At 35.2% G+C, this 21,209-nt stretch overlaps 1 protein-coding gene across 3 annotated transcripts in view; it reads right to left on the bottom strand.

Moving 5' to 3' along the window:
- The window catches only part of AKAP9 (A-kinase anchoring protein 9), a 150,198-nt gene that overhangs the window by 92,993 nt on the left and 35,996 nt on the right, over positions 1-21,209 (bottom strand). For all 3 annotated transcript variants that reach the window (XM_036863960.1, XM_036863961.1, XM_036863962.1), the window contains exons 6-12: positions 20,121-20,276; positions 19,278-19,475; positions 12,067-14,445; positions 8,879-9,092; positions 6,367-6,446; positions 3,001-3,139; positions 2,187-2,272 (exon numbers count right to left, since the gene is read on the bottom strand). In XM_036863960.1, the coding sequence (XP_036719855.1) occupies positions 2,187-2,272; positions 3,001-3,139; positions 6,367-6,446; positions 8,879-9,092; positions 12,067-14,445; positions 19,278-19,475; positions 20,121-20,276 (3,252 nt within the window). The remainder of the gene's footprint in view (positions 1-2,186; positions 2,273-3,000; positions 3,140-6,366; positions 6,447-8,878; positions 9,093-12,066; positions 14,446-19,277; positions 19,476-20,120; positions 20,277-21,209) is intronic.

The following is a 21,209-nucleotide window of genomic DNA, read 5'->3' as shown; positions in this document are numbered from 1 at the left end:
AAAAATAAAAGAGACTAAGAAAGATTTCAAGAGAAAAGGGGTGGCAGAATACTGATTAAGCAGGGTGGAGGAAGCAGCAGCCTAAAGCACATGTGAAGGGAGCCACAGTTATAGGAGACAGTTAGCTCACCTAGTAGAACCCTAGAAAGGCCCCAGGCTCAGAGAGAAATCAATGACAGGTAGAGATCAGAAAACAAATACATTGACCTTTAACTAATCACAGTACAACCCTTTCTGCTGATTCAGTCAGGAAGAAGCCTGGTGGCAGGTAAAAGTTTTTCTCAAAACAAACTGAAAGAAGTGTCTGGGGAGGACTAAGGAAGCAAGTGTGGGTGTTTGTGTTCCAGAGTGGCCTCCCACATTCTGGCACTGGGGAAGGGAGGTTTGTGTCTCACCAAAGGAAACTGTTCCCCACTCACTGTCCTGAAAGGAAAGAGGCAAAATGACAAACATCACTGTAGTAACTTGTTTACTGTAAGCCCTCCTACACTATTTAATAGTTTCAACTATGTACTGCCATAAGGAAAAACAACATATTTTTAAAAGAACAGAAGAATACAAGGATGCAAGGTAAGAAAGCAGAAAGAAAATTTGATAATTAAGAATTCACTGGTAACCTTCACCAAAGAAAGTTTAGTGAAGTATAAGTTTGGAGCTTGTTTACAGTGGGTAGAACAGAGAGCAAGACAGGAAGAGATGGGAAACTATGACTACAGCCTATTCTTTCCTTCAAAGAATATGACAATGAAGTTGAAAGAAAACACAAAGGGAGATATTGGATTCAAGGAAGACTGGTTATGTTCAAAATAGTGGAGACAAGAGGAATATGCAAGGGGCAAGAAAGACAGAAATAAGAAAAACAGACAAGGAAGCTGAAAGCACAGAAGGGAGGGAAGAAACAGGTTATCAATCTTAGAGGAGATAGAAGGTGATGTTAACAAAAGGACAGGAAATAAAATAACCTTGGTTATGAAAAGGGATAACTTCTTCTGAGACAGAAGGAAAACAGAGTACTTTCAGATTTAAAGAAATACATATGGTCTACAGGTAGCAAGATGAGATAATTTATAATTTATAACTGATAGCTCCCATACTCACAGAAAAATGAGAAATAAGGCCATCTGCAAAGAAAAAAGGGGAGTAGAAATGGAATGTATGACTTGAGGGAAGTTGTAACATTAGGTAGCATCCACTGAGGGGACTATGAGAGAATAAATGACAACATAAAAGAATTGTCAAGTGATCCTGAGGGTCCAGCTGCAGTCAGAGACCATGATTATGCAGTGTCACCAAACCACATCACCATCTAATTTTCTTAGCAGCCCTCAGAAACCCAAGTATGAGTGAAGAAGAAGGGTTCTCAGAGGCAGGATAAGGGCAGCAGAAAAACAAATCTAGACTACTAAGGGTACTGGTAAGAAAACGGTATGATGATTCTGAATAGGGTTCAATATCTAGCTATGAATGGAAGGGGAAAGAAAACTAGTAATTGTAGAGAAACGTGGAATTAAAGAAGGGCTTTGAATCTATCCACCATCCACCTGTCCTCCTACATAGTTATCTGTAAGATACTGGGATAGGTTTATAGATTTTAGGAAAGGCTGGATAAGGTTGTGCTTTAATTGCACAGAAAGAGGAAGAGAGAGGGAAAGGAGAAAGGGGGTAAAATAGAATGGGAAAAAGAAGGAGGGGAAGAGAAAGAGGAAGAACTAATATATGTTATTTTTCTGATATAGTTAATAAATTATATGATGCCATCTATACTCTCTTACCTAGTTTTCTATGTGCACATTTCTAAAACAACTGCTTGAAAGAAATTTTATATAACACACCATGTGAAACTAGCTATATTCTAAACAACAAATCACATTTTTCTCTAAAACAGACTCACTGCTTTAAAAAATGTTATATGTAAAATTAAATGCAACCGTTTCACAAAGTTTACAATTTGACATTTTATATACATTTTAACTTTATCATGACTTCAAAAACTCTCTAAAGAGGTAAAGAGTATTCAAATTGCAGAAATTCCTTCAGCTCACTGATACTATAAATATATGTCACTTTTCCCTAATTTTCTTTTCATGTTCACTTATTTTAGAAATTCTTGGTTGATGAAATAGCTTACAAAATAGCAGGTAATACAATAAATGCAAACATCGTAATACATTTTCCATTTTACAGACCTTACTTAATCGTGACTGAAGTACCAAGAGTTTGTTGTATTCTTCCGTTACTTTGTTGAGAAGAGTTTGCACATTTTCTTGAAAATCTAAATGATAAACAATTATAATAATTTCACTCCACAATAAAAGTCTGCTTCTTTCAATAAGTATTATTCGTCTATTCATAACTTTAGAAAATTGCCTGCTAGAAGTAAAATTCACATATTTAGTAACCAACAATTAAAACCTCATTAATGTGGAACACCTGCTACAAAGATTAACCTGACAATTTCATATTAAAATACATTAATTTCTTTTGGCATTCATTAATTTGTACATATTTGTTCATTCTTCATACAAACGGACGGGGTAGGAAACATTTTATCTGTGAAGGAATATCAAAAACATTAATTGAGGTTATAATTTGTAAAAATGAACTAATATAGGATTCCTATTAAGAAAGATAACTGAATGCCTTATTCTTTTTTAAAAAAATAAAACCCCGACATAAACTTATTCAATAAAATACAACTTTTAAAGGTTTGGATCTATGGTATAAAATTAAGAATTATAGTGAGGAAAAGATAGAAGTAGAGGAACAGAGGATAAAGAGACAAGGAAACTTGTAGACAGCTTTGGTTCTCTTTATATCACAATTACTGCATTGTAAAACTAAAAATGTACATTAAAGATTTAAGATTTCATGAACCTGAAAAAACAAGATGTTAAGATAACTCAAATTGGCTAAGTGATAAAATCATGAATTAACAGAGAAAGTTAATCAATTCATTTAAGAAAATTGCTCTGTTCAATAATGTGGTAAAGCCTTTATTACCTTGAACTTCATATCTATAATCTTGCAATTCTAGTTCTTGATTTTCAGAAGTGTGAACACAGGAAGTCTCTTTCTCTTCTACATTTACTTCACATTTTAAAGCAGGAGTATAATGTTCACCAAGGACACTGCAAAAAGTCTGTTGACAACAAAATTAGGTATTTTATGGAATTAAAATTTTGATTTCTGCCACTAAAGATCATTAAACACTATTTTTCTATATACAAAAGACAGTCAAAATGGCACAGAAAAATCAGTAAGAAAACACTCTTCCGTATATCAAATCAATCTGCAAAAGAAATAACCAAGTCTAAATCTTTCTCTCTCCACATATAGAATGTGAAATTCTTCTTACACCAGGAAAACACTGATAGTCTTCATTATCTATAATATATATCAAATATATCTATCAAATTATAACTTTTTGCTTCTTCCTAATAATGAATATATCTTATACTTTAATCTACCACTTTCTGGCTTGGATCCTATTGTGATGTTATCTCTGTAAGGTCAACTACCCTTGAAAAAACACCAAAAGATGAGGACAGAAGTTCAAAAAGTAGTCTATAAATTCTATAGAAATTATAATATATGAAGTAGGAGAACACATTCATAGACTTTAACATAAGAGAATACTATTCTGTGGTTTATACACAGAAAAAAATAAAAAACACTTGACACATCATTCTGGTTTTTCTCCTGAGCAACAGACAATTCTATCATCACTTACAAATAACATATGCCGCATAATCATTTCATAAGCCCTCTAAATAAGTTTCACCTTTGCCCCTCATGCAACTGGAAATAACAATCGACAACTTCTAGACTTAACCAATTTGTTTATTGTTGCTATTTCTTGAGATTTGCCTAAAAGTTAAACTACACTATCTATTAATAATTGACTTTATTAAGTTTTCAACACAGTCCCTAAGGTAGAATTTTATCATAAATTGATAAATTGATTCAGGTTGGTAGAAACCTGAAGGATCACCCAATTTACAGGTGAGGCAACAGACCCAGAAAGATGAAGTAACTAGTCCATAGTAACATCAACGATTAGTGACAAAACCAGGTTTCACGATGAACTCCAGGGGACCTCTCCATTACAAGTTGATTCATATTTCAACTTCAGATTAGGGGCCAAGTAAAAACATTAATGGAAGAAAAGAAAATATAAAGTAAGCTTATAAATAAACTACTGTGACTTGGGCCCTCTTTCCATATTTACAGACTATCAACAATGGATATGAAAGGACAATGCCTGAACCCTTCGGCAGAAGTGGAGGCTGAATGAATGTGGTATTTCTGACTTTCTTTTGCTTTTTTGAATACTGTTTTTGAACTATTCTGTAGGTAATCAGAATCAGTAAGGCAGCTTTACCTTCCCAACTAATACCATCCTCCTCCCTCTTCGATTTACAAATACACAGGCTGGGATGGAGATCTGTGACAAGTCTAGGCATGTATTTTAAATTTTGAACTATTTCAAATATGCAGAAAAAATAGTTGATCTATTACTTAGCTGTAACAAATACTAATATTTTGTCATATTATATCCATATTTTTAAAAAGAAATTGAACATTACATACAGATTTGAAGATTTCTGAATTAAGTACTGCTTACAATATATTTCATTCACCTGTCTCTCTGCCCAGAGGTGATTACTCTAACATGCATGTTTTTATACTTTTTTCTTTCGAGATTTGCTGATATTAGTACACCTAGCAAACACTGCAATATGGTGTTCCATTGTACAGATATAACACAATTTGTTTATTCATTTGCCTGTAGATAAAAATGAGTTGTTTCTAATTTTTGACTTAACATAGACATTCTTGCAATGAACTTATCTGGTTGTGCACAAATGTGAGCCTAAGTAGAAGTAAATGCCTGGGCTGTGTGATGTACATATCTTCAACAATATACCTTGCCAATCTGCTTCTCAAGGTAGTACACTTCCACCAGCAGTGTAGAAGCGCTCCTATTTCACCCGATCTTCACAAATATAATTATACTTGGCATAATTATAATTGGCAATCTACAGTGTGAAGTCTTATCTCACTAGTCTTGTGCAAGATCCCCAGGTAAGTCATCAAATCACTCAACCACCAAAGTGGGCAGGGGTAGGAGATAGACCTGCTTAAGGCTCTATTGGTCTGTTTTTTTTAATTAGGCATACCTTTTGTGTATTCTACTGCTGAGATAATTTACCTAAATTTCTTTTGTTTCAAACTGATTATCAGGAAAACATTTAAATGCTCATTTTAAACTTAAAAACTCAGCAATATTTTCTTTTTCTTTTTTTTTTTTAATTTTTATTTATTTATGGCTGTGTTGGGTCTTCGTTTCTGTGCGAGGGCTTTCTCCAGTTGTGGCAAGCGGGGGCCACTCTCCATCGCGGTGCGCGGGCCTCTCACTATCGCGGCCTCTCTTGTCGCGGAGCACAGGCTCCAGACGCGCAGGCTCAGTAATTGTGGCTCACGGGCCCAGTTGCTCCGTGGCATGTGGGATCTTCCCAGACCAGGGCTCGAACCCGTGTCCCCTGCATTGGCAGGCAGATTCTCAACCACTGCGCCACCAGGGAAGCCCCTCAGCAATATTTTCTAAATACAGTTCCAAGATAAGACAGTAGGGAAAACTAACTCAGATGATTCTGCCTATCAAATTTGTAGTAACTTAAAATTTAGCATTTCTTGTCTAAAAGTACTTTCTAAAAAAAAAAATCTTTATTGGAGTATAATTGCTTCACACTGTTGTGTTAGTTTCTGTTGTACAACAAAGTGAATCAGCTATAACGTATACATATATCCCCATATCCCCTCCTTCTTGAGCCTCCGTCCCACACTCCCTATCCCACTCCTCTAGGTGATCACAAAGCACCAAGCTGATCTCCCTGTGCTATGCAGCAGCTTCCCACTAGCCCGTCCATTTTACATTTGTAGTGTATATATGTCAGTGCTACTCTCTCACTGTGTCCCAGCTTCCCCTTCCCCGTGTCCTCAAGTCCGTTCTCTATGTCTGCGTCTTTATTCCTGCCCTGCCACTAAGTTCATCAGTACTGTTTTTTTAGATTCCATATATGTGCATTAGCATACGGTATTTGTTTTTCTCTTTCTGACTTACTTCACTCTGTATGACAGACTCTAGGTCCATCCACCTCACTACAAATAACTCAATTTTGTTCCTTTTTATGGCTGGGTAATATTCCACTGTATATATGTGCCATATCTTCTTTATCCATTCATCTGTTGATGGACATTTAGGTTGCTTCCATGTCCTGGATATTGTAAATAGTGCTGCAATGAACACTGTGGTATATGTATCTTTTTGAATTATGGTAAAAGTATTTTTAACTAATACCTTACCTGTGTAAAATGAGAACATTCTTCAGACACTGCTCTGTGAAGTTTTCCAATGAGCATTTGTAAAGGCTTCACTTCATCACCTAATAGAATAGATATCACATTAAAATGTTCAGTTTACATACTTAGAAACTATTTTCATATTAAACCTATGTCAACTGGAAGCTTCCTGGCAATAAGATTAGTTTTAAATTCTTTATTTCTTTCAATGTTATTTTGTGCTGCTCAATGTTAACCATCTAAGATAATTAGTAGGATTTTCAATTTATATCCCACAAAATGGTACAAAGAAGTGACTTAACAATTTTTTTTACTACAACCCAATACAAGAAATACATCATACAGCATAACCTATTACATATATACATCCATATAAAACTGGAACAAAAATTTCACAAATCAATATTTACTCTTTCTACATGCTATGCACGCCAATGTGTTCTGTTCTACTTTATCACTGGACTGACTTCATCGCCCATTAACGGACCCATTAATTAACTTGTAGTCTGAAACACTACAGATTCTATCTGAAGAGGATACCAATACAAACAATATATGCTTAAAATCTTATTCAATTGCCGAAGAACTGCTGAAGTGAAAAACTATGGTATTCTTATTTAAGCCACACTTTAAATTCTACTCTGTTCAACAAAACAATTCCAAACTTATGAACCACCTCATTCACAAAGGCAGATCTGTCAAGAGTGGGGGCCTAAAGATACCTTGAACAAAGGAAATCTAATTTAATTGAGTAATTAAATAAGTATTAAAGGTAAAAGTTAACTGCAACTAGTCTTCCACTTAAGGTTCCTTAAATATTGCTGCTTACACAGTACCATCTTAGTCTTTGGCTCACTCTACAGTCTCCCAGGGCATCTCATTCTTGTCCTTGGCCTCAAATGATCTTTTTTTTTAACATCTTTATTGGAGTATAATTGCTTTACAATGGTGTGTTAGTTTCTGCTTTATAACAAAGTGAATCAGTTATACATATACATATGTTCCCTTATCTCTTCCCTCTTGCGGCTCCCTCCCTCCCACCCTCCCTATCCCACCCCTCTAGGTGGTCACAAACCAGGATCAAATGATCTTTTGATTTACAAATCTTTATCTTGTGCCTAAACCTCCCTCTTAGGTTTCAGCTTTCTATTTTCAACTGCCTACTAAATATCTCTTTTTTTTAAATTAATTAATTAATTTATTTATTTGTGGGTTTTTCTTTTTAAACATCTTTATTGGAGCATAATTGCTTTACAATGGTGTGTTAGTTTCTGCTTTTAACAAAGTGAGTCAGCTATACATATACATATATCCCCATATCTCCTCCCTCTTGCATCTCCCTCCCATCCTCCCTATCCCACCCCTCTAGGTGGTCACTAAGCACTGAGCTCATCTCCCTGTGCTATGCGGCTGCTTCCCACTAGCTATCAGTTTTACATTTGGTAGTGTGTATTAGTCCATGCCACTCTCTCACTTCATCCCAGCTTACCCTTCCCCCTCCCCATGTCCTCAAGTCCATTCTCTACATCTGCGTTATTATTCCTGTCCTGACCCTTAGATATCTCTTTTTCAAAGTCAACAGGTATTTTTAACTCAATGTTCCAAGCTTAATTTACTATTTTTTCCACAAATCTGGTCCTTATCCTCCTCATGACTGGAGTCACCCTCAATCCAACTACTCAAGCTAGAAACTTAGGGATCATTCTCAATTCCTTCCCCTTTTACTGCTAATATTAACTGCAGACTACAGCCTACCTCTTTAACTCTTAAACTTTCCTTCCTTCTCCAATCCCCAATGACATTTTAGTTCAACGTCTTAATGTTAACAGAATTACTGCCAAAGTTGCTTAACTGGTCTTCCCATCACTTATCACCTCCCCCAATTTGCCCCAATGCTGTCATCTTAAAATAAAAATCTTACGATGTTACTCCCACTATTGAAAATCCTGCATTAGGTCTTATCACCATTGGCATAAAGATTAAACATGCTTCACTTAGGGTATATGAAGCCTTTTCTTATCAAGCTCCTGCCAATCTTTCCATCTTTATCCCTCAGTACTTTTTCACACACCTTGAACTCTCAACTCTCCAAAATGGATGCAGTCTCTCATGCCTCTACATTTAAGACTCAAGAGCTTTCACTAAAATTCTAACCTCCCTACTCCTGCCTACTGCCTCACTCTTCCAGGCAGTACTAGACTTTTCTCCTCTCTCCTTCCATTCTTTCTGTTCATTCTTCTAATATAGAAATTTTCCTATTGTTTTCTAAGAGTTTATTTTATATTGCTTTCCCACAGGATTGTTGACTTCTTGGGGAAAATAACTCAGTGATTTTTAGATTTCTCAAGCACTTAAATGAGTATCCTATGATTATATGAACAAATGAGTCCAGGACTGGAATACCCAGTCATGTTCCTCTATGGGGTCTAAGTCAAGAACAGAATCATGGAGTGGTGGGCTCTAAGTGATACTTATTTGTTTCATAATACTTATAATTTTGTTAGAAATCATTTACCTGTTTCTTGTGTTTTTATATTCTGTAGCTCTAGCTGGTGTATTTTCTGAAGTTCCTTGATCTTATCCTCTTGAGCAGAAATAAGCTCCTGCTTAAGACTGCAAAGAGCTTTATCTTTTTCCTTTTTCATATATTCACGAACCTGATCCACATGAGTTGAATAAACCAGGGAGAGGCAAATACGTTGAGCTTCCATCTGTAGCCTTAAATCATTCTTAAAGTAAATTAATGTGTAGGTTAGAATATTTTTAAATGACAAATCAAGTAATTTAACTTTTTTTTTTTGCATATACTGATTATAAGGGAGGAAATACATGAAATTATAGTTTAAAATTTCATGTAAGAGAAGTGACGTCTAATTTAATTTTTTTCTCACTTATTCTGTTGCACTGACCTACCTATCTTTTTCAAGGAAAATAGCACAATATTTTCATTACTTCAACTTCAGAGTAAATTTTGATATTTGGTATAGCTAGGATGGCCTGATCTTTCATTTTTGTTCAAAAATAACATTTTAAAACAAGTACAGAGAAATGCAAATAATAATGTAATAAACACTATGTACACACCCCCCAAATTGACAAATACAATTATTTTATCTTTTTTTTTCATTTCTCTCCTCCCTACATATTTTTTTGGTTTAGAAAGAAAACATAGATAAAATTTAATCTACTATGTTCTCATTCCTCCTTCCCCAGAGGCCATTATCATAAATTTGATCATAAATTTGCTGCAAGTACAGTTCATTTCTTATACTCTCACTTCTCAATCCATCTATAAACAATGCATTATATTTTATGTTTTTAAGAATTTACATAAATGGTGCAAAATGGTATTTATTTTGCAAATTACTCTTCTCATTCAATATACTTCTGAGATCTATCCATGGAGATACAGATGAATTTAACTGTGGTATTATATATATGAATATAGCACAATTTGTCCATTTCCTTTTTGGAGATCAACTGGATTATTTCTAATTTTTTTGATATTTTAAAAAACGCTACAATAAATTCATATACATATGCCCTTGTACATATATGCTAGTATTTCTCTAGTGTAGTGGTTCTCAAACTTTAGCACACATCAAAATCACCTGGAGTGCTTATTAAAACAGATTGCTGGGCCCCCCTCCCAGAGCGTCTAGTTCAGGAGGTCTCATGTGGGCCCCAGAATTTGAATTTTAACCTGTTTTCAAGTGATGCTGATGCTGCTGGTCAGGGACTACACTGAGTGCCACCTAGAAATGTAAATGCTGCATCATAGATGATGTATATTAACTGCATTAGATTTTAACACATTTTTAAAATATAATTACACCAATTTACACTGATATTTAACAGTGTAGGTGAATACTCATTTCCCCACATTCTCGTCACACTTTTTATTGTGAAACTTATTTTGCCAATCTGACAGGTATAAAATGCTATTTTATTGTTATATCAATTTATAATGTTGAAAGTATCTTTTCATGTTTATGAGCCAATTAGTTTAGTCCCAAGAGCAGAAGTATTTTTGTGGCTTCAGCATTATTTCTAAGCATATTTGGATTGCTCTTAGGTGTTATTATGTAAGTTGTTGCTCAATTTCTTCCATGAGCTTCCTTCCACAGACACACACCTCACTCCTCTCCCCATCACTAAGGGGGTTTGTCTTGGTAGTGATGAGTGGGGCAGGGACAGCTTATGGGTTTGCCTCTGTTTACTTTATGGAAGTTAATGTCAAGGAGATGGTATCTGAATGTCACTGAAAATGTCTTTAGTTAGAAAAAATAAAATTCTTACTGAGAAAATTTGACCATTTTGACAGCTTCAAATTTAGGTCCTCCCCCAGTAATGCTTTTTAAAAAAATTTAAATGATCTCTGGCATTTTTAGGAGTGATTACATTAAAACCAATTATGATTTTCAAAACTATTTCAGATATTTAACAAAGCATTAATAGTGATGCAGTTAGAATATCTTAACTCTATTTAGGTTATTAAAATGTAAAATATCCTTACATCTGATATAAGATCATAAATGTGAGTACATTTATTAGAAGTAAAAAGAAAAAACTTTCCAGTGGCTTCCTACTGTATACAGAATAAAATCTCAACTTCTTAGGCAGTCTGTAAGGCTCTACAAGATCTGGTCTTTTGCTTCTTCAAACTCTTTTTCTTCCACTCTCCTTCTCTCAAACTCAACTAAATACGTCTTTATTCTGTTCCTCAAACTCATCTCCGTCATCACAATTGCTCTAATTTCCATGTGGCAGACTCCTCGCTGTCATTCAGGTGGCAGCTCAGATGTTAATTCCTCCTAGACACCTTTCCTGACCACCACTACCCACCATTCTCTATCACATTATCTGTTTTATTTTCTTTATAAAACATCACTATTTCTTAACTATTCTACTTGTTTCCTCATTTATTGCCTGCCTCCCTCACTAGAATATATGCTCTTTGAGAGCAGGAACCTTCTTTCTCTTGTTCACCACTATTCCTACCTGGCAAGAGACTCAATAAATACTTGTTATAGAAATGAAGAAACACATAAAGCTCTAGTTAGCACCATTATACAAGATGTCCAGTGGAATTTTCATGTCATTTCTATTTTCAGAATCCAGCAAATATAAATCATCAGGAGTGACCTAGTATTACTCATTATATGCATTGTTTAACTGTATTTAGAATTAATACATTTTCCCCCCCTTGAGGGAAAACAAGACTCTGAGAAAACGCTAGGATTTAAACCAAGATTTTTTTCTCAGGGAAATATAGTTTCATAACTACTGAACAACTATATGGAGTACTAAAAAGTTTGAGAGTTAATTTTCAGTTGTGGAACCTTGAAAACACCAATACAAAATGAGACTGAAACCAATCTTTGGGATTGCAACAAAATATTACAAAATAACTTTTCTAAAGCTCAGACTCGTTATTTAAACTCGCCTTTTCAAAGAAAATGTGTTCTATGTTCTATTTCCTGAGCAGATTAACTAAAAGATTAACTAAAAGAGCAGCAACAACATTTAAGGCAACAATGTTTAAGAATAAAAAGATAAAAGAAATGATAAATGATAGGCTTAAGTGAGAATTACATTACAGGGTTTACTATCAGTCTCTTGTAAGGTTAATTTATGTTTTATGAAGATGAAAACTTTTAGTATGAAATGTACGCTGTAGCATATACATGTAAGTAAACATACCTGTTCTGATTTAAGTACACTGAGCTCCTGCTGAAGTTTATCATTTTCACCTGGTTCAGTTGTCCCAAGTGATGATTCATTTGTCACTGCCGGCAAGTGATCAAAAAACCATTCTTGCTTGTTTTCTTTTCCAAGAGTCATATTTTCAAAAGGAATTTTATTTAACTCCATTATTTTTGATTCTTCACCAAAATCTTTACTTATTTTAGGAACAGACACTCCAGAATCCCTGCTTGTCAAAACTCCATCTTTTAAAGAGCTTAAATGGACAGCACACACATTTACATCTTCTGTCCTATTATGGTTAATTATGATTTCTAGCTCTCTACATCTCAATAAAACTTGCTCTTTTTCTTGCTTTAAAGATTTAACTTCTTCCCTTAGAAAACTAATCTCGCTATGTTTCTGTTTTAATTGTTCAGAAAGATCAGACAGTCTCTCTGACAGTTCTAATTTTTCTCGCTTGGTTACCTCAAGCTTTTCCATAAGTTCTGTTGTATCTTTCTCAACAACCTCACCAATTTCCAATGGTTCTGCTGTAAAAGTTTTGTCATCATCAAAGACTGAACTTTTTATTTTCACTATAGTTGGGTTTATTCTTTGCAAACGATGAAGCTCTTCACTAAGTGCTTTAAGCTTACTTTTATATTCAACTTCTTGTTTATTTTTACTGTCTTCTAAATCGGTTTTTACCTTGAGAAGGCAAGCATAATCCTCCTGTAACTCTTGATAATTAACTTCAAAATTTTTTTCAGCAAATGAAAAAGTGTTCCTTTGCTTTTCAATCTCTTCAGTTAGCTGAATACATTGTTTTTTGAGGTTCTCATTTTCCTCTGTAAGTATTTCTATTTCTTTTTGCCAGCTACAGTCTTTGGATCTGGACTTAACGGAGTCTATGAAAATTAATCTTTCTTCTTGGTTAACAGGAGTATATATTTTCAACATGTCTTCAAGGGCCTTCTTTTCATCTTTAAGAATGCTATTCTCTGCTTCAAGCTGTGCAAATTTTTCTTGAAGGTCATCCTCTTTTTCCTTCATTTGTTTCTCCAATAATTCAGTTTTAAGTTGTAATTCTTGAACTTCTTGTTCAAGTGTACCCTTTTCCTTTTCTTCTTGTCTGAGTATTTCAATTTCTTTTCGAAGTTCATTGATTTGAAGGGTCATTTCTTCTGATTTTGAATTCACAAGGGATTGCTGTAAATCTTTCAGCTTTGAAATTTCCAAAATTAACTGGTTCTGCTTAGTTATCAAATTGTCTTTTTCAAACTGCATGGTTTCTATCTTCTGGCTCATTTCATTCTGTAAGCCATCTATCTGCTGTTTATAGTGAATGCCCAAGTTATCTTTAAGCTTTTCAATATTTATTCGATGTTCAATTTCCAAATCTTCCTTCAGTTTGGAAAGTTCTTCTTCATGACTAAACAGGAGCTGTGTCCTCAGCCTCTCTAGCTCAGCTTCTTGTGATTCAGCCATTCTGTCTAATACAGCATTTTTTTCTCTTTCTAACATTTCAAGCTTTATCTTATAATGTGTAACTTCTGCTTCATGTTTTAATTCTAGTTTCTTCCTGGATTCAGATGCAGAAATAATCTCCGCTTTCAAATCTTTCACTGTACTAAGGGACTTGTGTGCTTCACTGAGTTTACTTTCTTGTTCAGCTATAGTCTGTCTAGCCCTCTGAATTTGGTCCCTTGAAAAGCTCAATTCTTCAAAAAGGTCTTCAAGCTGTCTCTGTAGAACAGACTTTTCTCCTGAAATTACTCCTAGTTCTTCCTTCAGTTTTTCCTTTTGAGAGTTAGTATCTTGCAATTTTATGTTCAGTTCATTTATTGCCATATTCATTAAATTTATTTGATCTTCATTAACTGTAATATTTGGACATGATCTTAAAGCATTCTCCATTTCTCCCTTATGTCGTGTTTTAAGTTCATCTATCTGTGACATGTGTTGTTTTATTAATTCTTGTTTCATCTGTACTATCTGCTGCCCATACATCTCATCCAGCTCTGCCCGGAGTTGTTCTAACTTTCTTTGTGTTTCTTGTTCCATTCTTTGTAGAATATCAGTTTCAAATTGACTATCTTTATGATTTTTCTTCTGAAGTTCTTCAACTGTCCCCATTAATTGTTTTATTTCCTCAGAACACTGTCTTTCCTTTTGCTTGGAATTAGTCAGCTCTAATTTCATATTTTTTATCTCTTGGTTCTTCTGTACAAACTGTTCTTGTAATTCTCCCAGTAATTTATCAGCAGTTGTGACTTTATCCTTTAGCTCAAGAGTTTTTTTTTCTTCTTCTATTATTTTTGTATTTAATTCTTCAATGACTGCTTCCTTTTCCTGTATTTCTTTATTTGAGCTTTCTACTTTTTTATCCTGTTCCTTTATAAAGAAAAAATGAAAATATAAAAATGGCATTTTTAGTTCCTGGTTACTTATACCCCTTAACCCCATTACCAAAAGACTGACAGAAGACTGCTTTTTACATTATCCTACAAAAAGTAGCTGCTGAGCCTGCCCCTTAATTTTTCTTACGTCAATGAGACACAGGACTTGTGTAGTCAACACTACCTATGAGCAGTGTTGGCCTTCTTGGTGGGAAGAAATTTTTCTTACATTGCTATGACTAAATTTTTTAGTTGAAAACTTCAGTGGGATTAAAATGTGTCTAAACCATTAAACGTTCTTCTTTCTTATTAACTGATTAACATTCTATGTATTTAGTATTTGCAATAGCTAGAGCACTACATACTCCTTACAGTTCCAGAAGATAGTCCTAAAAATAAATCAGAGTTCCTCCCATATAGTATTTTAGTGACCTGAAGGTTTGGTGGGCAAGTGTTATGAAAAGAGTAAAACAACAAACACAGGTTCCTGTAGGTGAGCCTTAACTTCACTCCTGGGGCTAAATGAATTAAAAGTTCAGGGATATGCCATGCTTAAGTGGTTGAATCGCAAGTGATATGCAAGACAATTATACCATTTATGGCATATCAATCTGATTCTAGATTTTTGGTGTGAACAGAAATTTGAAAGCAAGACAGATTTTTTTTTTCCCCCCCAAGTCTGATTTGGGACTCTATTTTGGAACTGTGGATAAATCAAAACCCAGAACATATGCCAAGGTATGTCCCTATGTCCCTAATCATTCGCAGAAGTGTTAGAGCATAAGGGAGTCGAGTAGAAGCCCTGGAGACAAAGTTTTGTCTCTGTTACTTAGTTGCCTGAGTAGTTAAGGGCTGTAGTCCCAAGGACCAAAAAAAAAGTAAAATCCACAGAACGGAACAGAATATATGTAAAGTAATTAAAATCACCTTCAGGAGACAAAAGTCCAAGGCCAAGAGGACTTAAAGGCACCTCAAATGAATGTATTAACATACCTAAAAAAAAGAATGACAGGGCCTAGGAGAAAAGAAAGCCTCAGAGAGAAATATTGGCAGTGCCCATTTAAGTACAGTTCAGAAAAGAGAATCAAGGTACCATGAGACTTTGAGAATTCTAATCCCTCTGGGAAAACCACACCAAATGTAGAAAGCAAGGTAGGGGTCTATTGTAAACAGAATTAAGAATTTCAGTCCAAAGGCATGACCATTCCTACTGTGAGACGGATATATGAGGTTAACACAGCCTAATGCCACTGAACATTTGATTCCTCTAACATCCGTTGATCTCATGCTCACTTGAGCAAAATCCTATCAGCTTTCGTCTTGGTATCATATATCCCATCAATGTCACCATAAATTACTAGCAAGTACTAAGCCTTCAGACTTTAATTTCTGGACTAAAATATGACATTTAAATCAGTTTAATCTCTTTACATCTTGGTGTTTTCGCCTGTAAAATAAAGATGATATTATTTTCTCTATCTCACAGAATATGCTTGAATCTAAAATAAAATAAATATATTAAGGTATTAATTCTCACTGTGCGACATACACACATAATATATTTATATACTAGAAAAAAATCTGTAAGGCATTTGGAGTCTCTAAGAAAGTAAAGTCAGTTCACGGCAGTCAACTTCAGTTAAACTGTTAAGTAATTAGTCTTGAAAATGTTAATGTTGTTATAAAATCTGTAATATTTATTTATATATCCTGGTTTTTCATGGGGGGAACCCTCATAAAATAAAAAGTATTGATTCAAAACTGTCCAACACCTGATATTACTGCAAACAACAATTCTTCATTCAATTATTAAATAGTACAAATTCATGGTTCACTTTTCTTAGTACCATTTATTCCAAAGTACATGGTTTTAAACCACTTATATGGTGTTGCAAAAAAAAGATAGCTCTGTGGTTAAGGATACAATCTCTCTATTTTTTGGAAACAGACCTGAGAGAGTAAGGAATAATATAGTTCCTGCCTGTGACGACTGTACCATGGGAAGTTCAGAGGATTAGGACAGTAAGAATGAACCTGGAACAGTTAATGCAGTTGCCTCAGAAACCAAGACAGTTCCAACTATCATCCTAATGTCCTAGTCCCTCAGTTGCTTTAATGGAACTACTACTCAGGGATTCATTCAAAGAGAAAAAAAGGAAAAAATATGTATGTAATGAAAAAGGGACCGATAACAAAAGTATTCCTGCTAACATTCAAATAAACAAAGGTTATTCCCCCCACGAAAATGAATTACTTGAATTTTAAATAATCTCAAATTATACTGCCTACTGGATACAATATAATAAGTACAAAAAAACCCGAGTGCCCAGGCTCTTCTAGGCCTAGACTGACTTTCTACTCTTACCTCCTGGAAAGACTCATTTCCAAAGACTACTGTTTTCTAATTAAACTATTTTTGATGCCTATATACACTTCTAACATGTTTCAGCCTGGGTCTTTATGCATACTCCACCCTCTCTAAAATGTCCCCCCTATCTCATCAGTTCAGATTCATAATTTATTCACTTATTTACCAAATTAGTATTGAGTAGCTGCTATGTGCCATATATTACACCAATTAGGGAGAAAACAAAGTACAATTAAAAGGGGATTGTTCCAATATACAGACTTACCTCAAATATCACCTTCCAGCTAAAGCCTACCCTGAATCACTTCCCTTATGAAAACCTACTAAGAATTTTCAAAACACTTTTTAACCATACTTAGCCTTGTTTTGTGGTGTCTTGCGTACATGCCTACTAAACCATGAGTTCCAGTGAAGAAAAAAAGCACATTTAAACATCACTATCTCTTGCAAGAGCATGATGCAAAACAAGTGTTCTGTAAACATCTACAAAATGATTTTTAAATTACCTTGGTTGTAAAGCATGTCCATTTCATAATTTCAGTATCTTAATATTGTATATTTCCTATTTTCCTTAGAGACAGTCTCTGGAATCATACTACCTAGATTTGAAATCTGGCTCTACCAATTTATTACCTGTATATCTGGGCAATTTACTTCATCTTGCTTTGCCCTGATGTCCTCATCTGTAAAATGGGGGTGATAATGGTATCTCTAACTCATAAGGTTGGTGTGATGATTCAATGAGTTAGTATGTGTATGATGCTTTGAATATTGCCTGGTAGCAAGTAAATAAAAATAAATGCTACCTAATACTTTTATTATTATCCAAACGATAGTCGTTTTGACAATTTCTCAACATCTTGCAGAAGAACCTCCTAAGTTTATAACAAGTACTGTACTGTATGTATAGTCTGCCCTCATTATTCAAAGATTTCATATCTGTGAATTTGCTTACTTGCTTAAATTTATATATAACCCTGAAATCAATACTCACAGTCATTTGCAAAAGTGCAAAGAGTGGTAAAAAATTTGAGTTGCTGGGACTTTCCTGGTGGCACAGTGGTTAAGAATCCGCCTGCCAATGCAGGGGACACAGCTTCAAGCCCTGGTCCGGAAGACCCCACATGCCGCAGAACAACTAAGCCCGTGCGCCGTAACTACTAAGCCTGCGCTCTAGAGCCTGCGAGCCACAACTACTGGAGCCCACGCGCCTAGAGCCCACGCTCCACAGCAAGAGAAGCCACCGCAATGAGAAGCCCGCACACCACAACAAAGAGTAGCCCCTGCTCGCCACAACTAGAGAAAGCCCATGAGCAGCAACGAAGACCCAAAGCAGCCAAAAATAAATTTAAAAAATTGAGTTGCATGGCACACGATTCCAACTGGCATCAAGCAAGGTGAGCACACTGCTCTTTTGTTTAAGTTCTCATATGGAGAGGACAAGGATGGAGACTACAAGATGGTAGGGGGTAGCAGAGCGTACTGCAAGAAATTCTGGCTCTGGGTCAGTCCAATAGGGTTGGAATCCCGATTCTGGCAACTACTCGGGGGGAAGGCACCCTTAGGCAAGTCAGTTAACACTTCTAACCCTCATTTCTCTTTTGAAAATTAAACAAAATATAATCTACCAGGATGTTTTCTTAGGATTTAATATTATAATCGATATGATATGCACAACACTGTAAATCAAATATATGTCAATAAAATTAAAAAATATAGTGGAAAGAGCAAAAAAAAATCTATATGATATGTATGTGTGTGTGCATGTATGTATGTGTATATATATCCCCTGGGAGCACTGAATATAAGTGTTCCAAGCAACTTTATAACACATAACTACCATGAATAAAGAGAATCTGTATTTTTTTCTAATTAAAATCCATGAAACTTCATTTTGCCATGAAAATATTTTCAGAATTTCATAACCATGGCTAAAATGAGTAGAAACATCTCTAGATGTAAAACAAAAAAAGGATAGAAGTTCTGGTTATAAATGTAGATTCTCCAGAGAACTCAATTTAACAAAGGCCGATCACTTTCAAAGAACTCAGTAATGAGTATTATCCTCCCCGCCCCCAAATATTTACTTATTTATTTAGGCTGCGCCAAGTCTTAGTTGCGGCACTCAAGATCTTCGTTGCGGCATGTTTAGCTGCGGCATGTGGGCTCTCAGTTGCGGCATGCATGTGGGACCTAGATCGAACATGGGCCGCCTGCATTGGGAGCGTGGATTCTTACCCACTGGACCACCAGGGAAGTCCCAATGAGTATAATCTTAAAACCTATTACTGGAAGACTCCCAATTGCTTTTGAAATAAATTATCTTACATGCTTAAAGAACTTTTCTTAATTATGAAACTTTCTGATTCATGTGTGTAACAAAAAGATAAACACTAGGATAAAAAACTTTAAAGTTAATTGTAAAGCTGCTGCACATTGGTTGACTTCCTTAAACATACCATTTCATATGCTCTAATTTTCTCTTGCAAGAAACTAATTTGCATTTTGAAGTCTTCTTTCTTTTTGTGATAATCTTCTAACAGATGGTCTTGTTCTTCCAGCTGTTGCTGATGAGTGAGGATCTGTTGTTTGGCTTGTAGTAAATCTGCAGCTGTGCTACTATGAGTGCTGTTCCTCAGAGTTTCACTAGCCTGTAACTTGAAAATAGAAAGAAACCCCAAAGTATTAAATTCTTAAGTGAGTACACTAAGGAACAGACATCCTTTGGGGGGTGTTACTCGGCTCATAGTTGCTCTCTGGGTACTGTACTGGATTCACAGGCTTGAGACCCCAGCAAACATGCTGCCATAGTTGATCACATGAGTATGAGTACATTACCTAAGCTGATAAATTCCTCCCTTATCTAAAATTATTTTCTGTTACTCGTCAACAGAAACCTTAATTAACACAATCAGATTCCTATAGCTCTAATTAAAGGTAAGTGGAATATATTCGGTCTAGTTACCATTTCAGAACCTAACTAAAATAAAATCATACCAGGGTTGACAAAGGTTGGATGTAACTACAGGTTAATTTCTGCAAAAATCCATCTTATCGGACTTAACAAAATTTTAAAATACAGATGAGGAAGAAGTACAAAGAGAATAATAGCACAAAACCACTCAAGAAGTATGAATTAAATTCCTGGTTAACATAACAAGTATTTACTAGTTTTTTCAAAATAATACATAATAAGCAAATGGCTTTTAAATAAATATTTATTTGCTCTGGAAAATATAAGAAAAATTTAAAAAATTCATTCCTAAAAATTTAATAAATTTTGTTCTATTAGTAATACTTACATGCTGGAATTGAATCTGTAATTTTTGACTCTGTTCTGTCAACTCTAAAAATTCTCTCATTGTCTCATCCTTTTCTCTTCTCGCTTGTTGTAAATTAGCAGTGAGTTGGGTTATGATGCCATCTCTCTGTTTAATGGCAGCTTCAAATTCTTGCAACTAAAAAACATCAGTGAAAATTAAACGTGCTATATTTAATTTTTTTTAACAAAATTAAATATTAGTACAGCTAACTTCTTCAAAAATATGATATTCAAAATGCATTGGCAGAATTATCACAATTTGTAAGCATATTTGAAAGCTATTATCTTGCGGGAATTAGTTTTACTTCCAAATCAACTTTTAAAAAACCATCTGGGGCTTCCCTGGTGGCGCAGTGGTTGGGAGTCTGCCTGCCAATGCGGGGGACACGGGTTCGGGCCCTGGTCTGGGAGGATCCCACATGCCGCGGAGCGGCTGGGCCCGTGGGCCACAGCTGCTGAGCCTGCGCGTCTGGAGCCTGTGCTCCGCAACGGGAGAGGCCGCAACAGTGAGAGGCCCGCGCACCGCGATGAAGGGTGGCCCCCGCTCGCCGCGGCTGGAGAGGGCCCTCGCACGGAGGCGAAGACCCAACACAGCCAAAAATAAATAAATAAATAATTAATTAATGCATTTAAAAAAAAAAAAAACCATCTGAACTAGGGAACAAAATACATTAGATTTGACTTATCCATATATCTACTTCTAGAAGGACAAGTGTCTTTATATTTAGGGATGCTCCAATGTTTGTAGGCATTACCATCACAGGCATGTTTAAACCTTGTTTCTAAAGAAGATGAAACTGAAATATATTCTGTCATCCTCATCAATGTCTTATTTCACCTTGTTTTCATAACTGACTGCCACAAACAACAGATGTTATTTTAACCACAAGAAGTTACTTACAAAGATTGGCTGACATTTTTAATGAGTTTAAGTCAATATCGACTGATGTGGTATGCAACATAATTTTCTCTTAGGCTGCTTACAAAAACATCTATCCCTACTGAAGTGATGTCAGTCTAGCTATCTCATAAAGTTAAAAAAAAGATCTCATTATATTAGCCTTGTTAA

The sequence above is a fragment of the Balaenoptera musculus genome, chromosome 9, assembly GCF_009873245.2.
Source record: "Balaenoptera musculus isolate JJ_BM4_2016_0621 chromosome 9, mBalMus1.pri.v3, whole genome shotgun sequence".
In the NCBI taxonomy this organism is placed as follows: domain Eukaryota; kingdom Metazoa; phylum Chordata; class Mammalia; order Artiodactyla; family Balaenopteridae; genus Balaenoptera; species Balaenoptera musculus.
The sequence above is the reverse complement of the archived record's forward strand: the minus strand, read 5'-3'. Positions and strand labels throughout refer to the sequence as shown.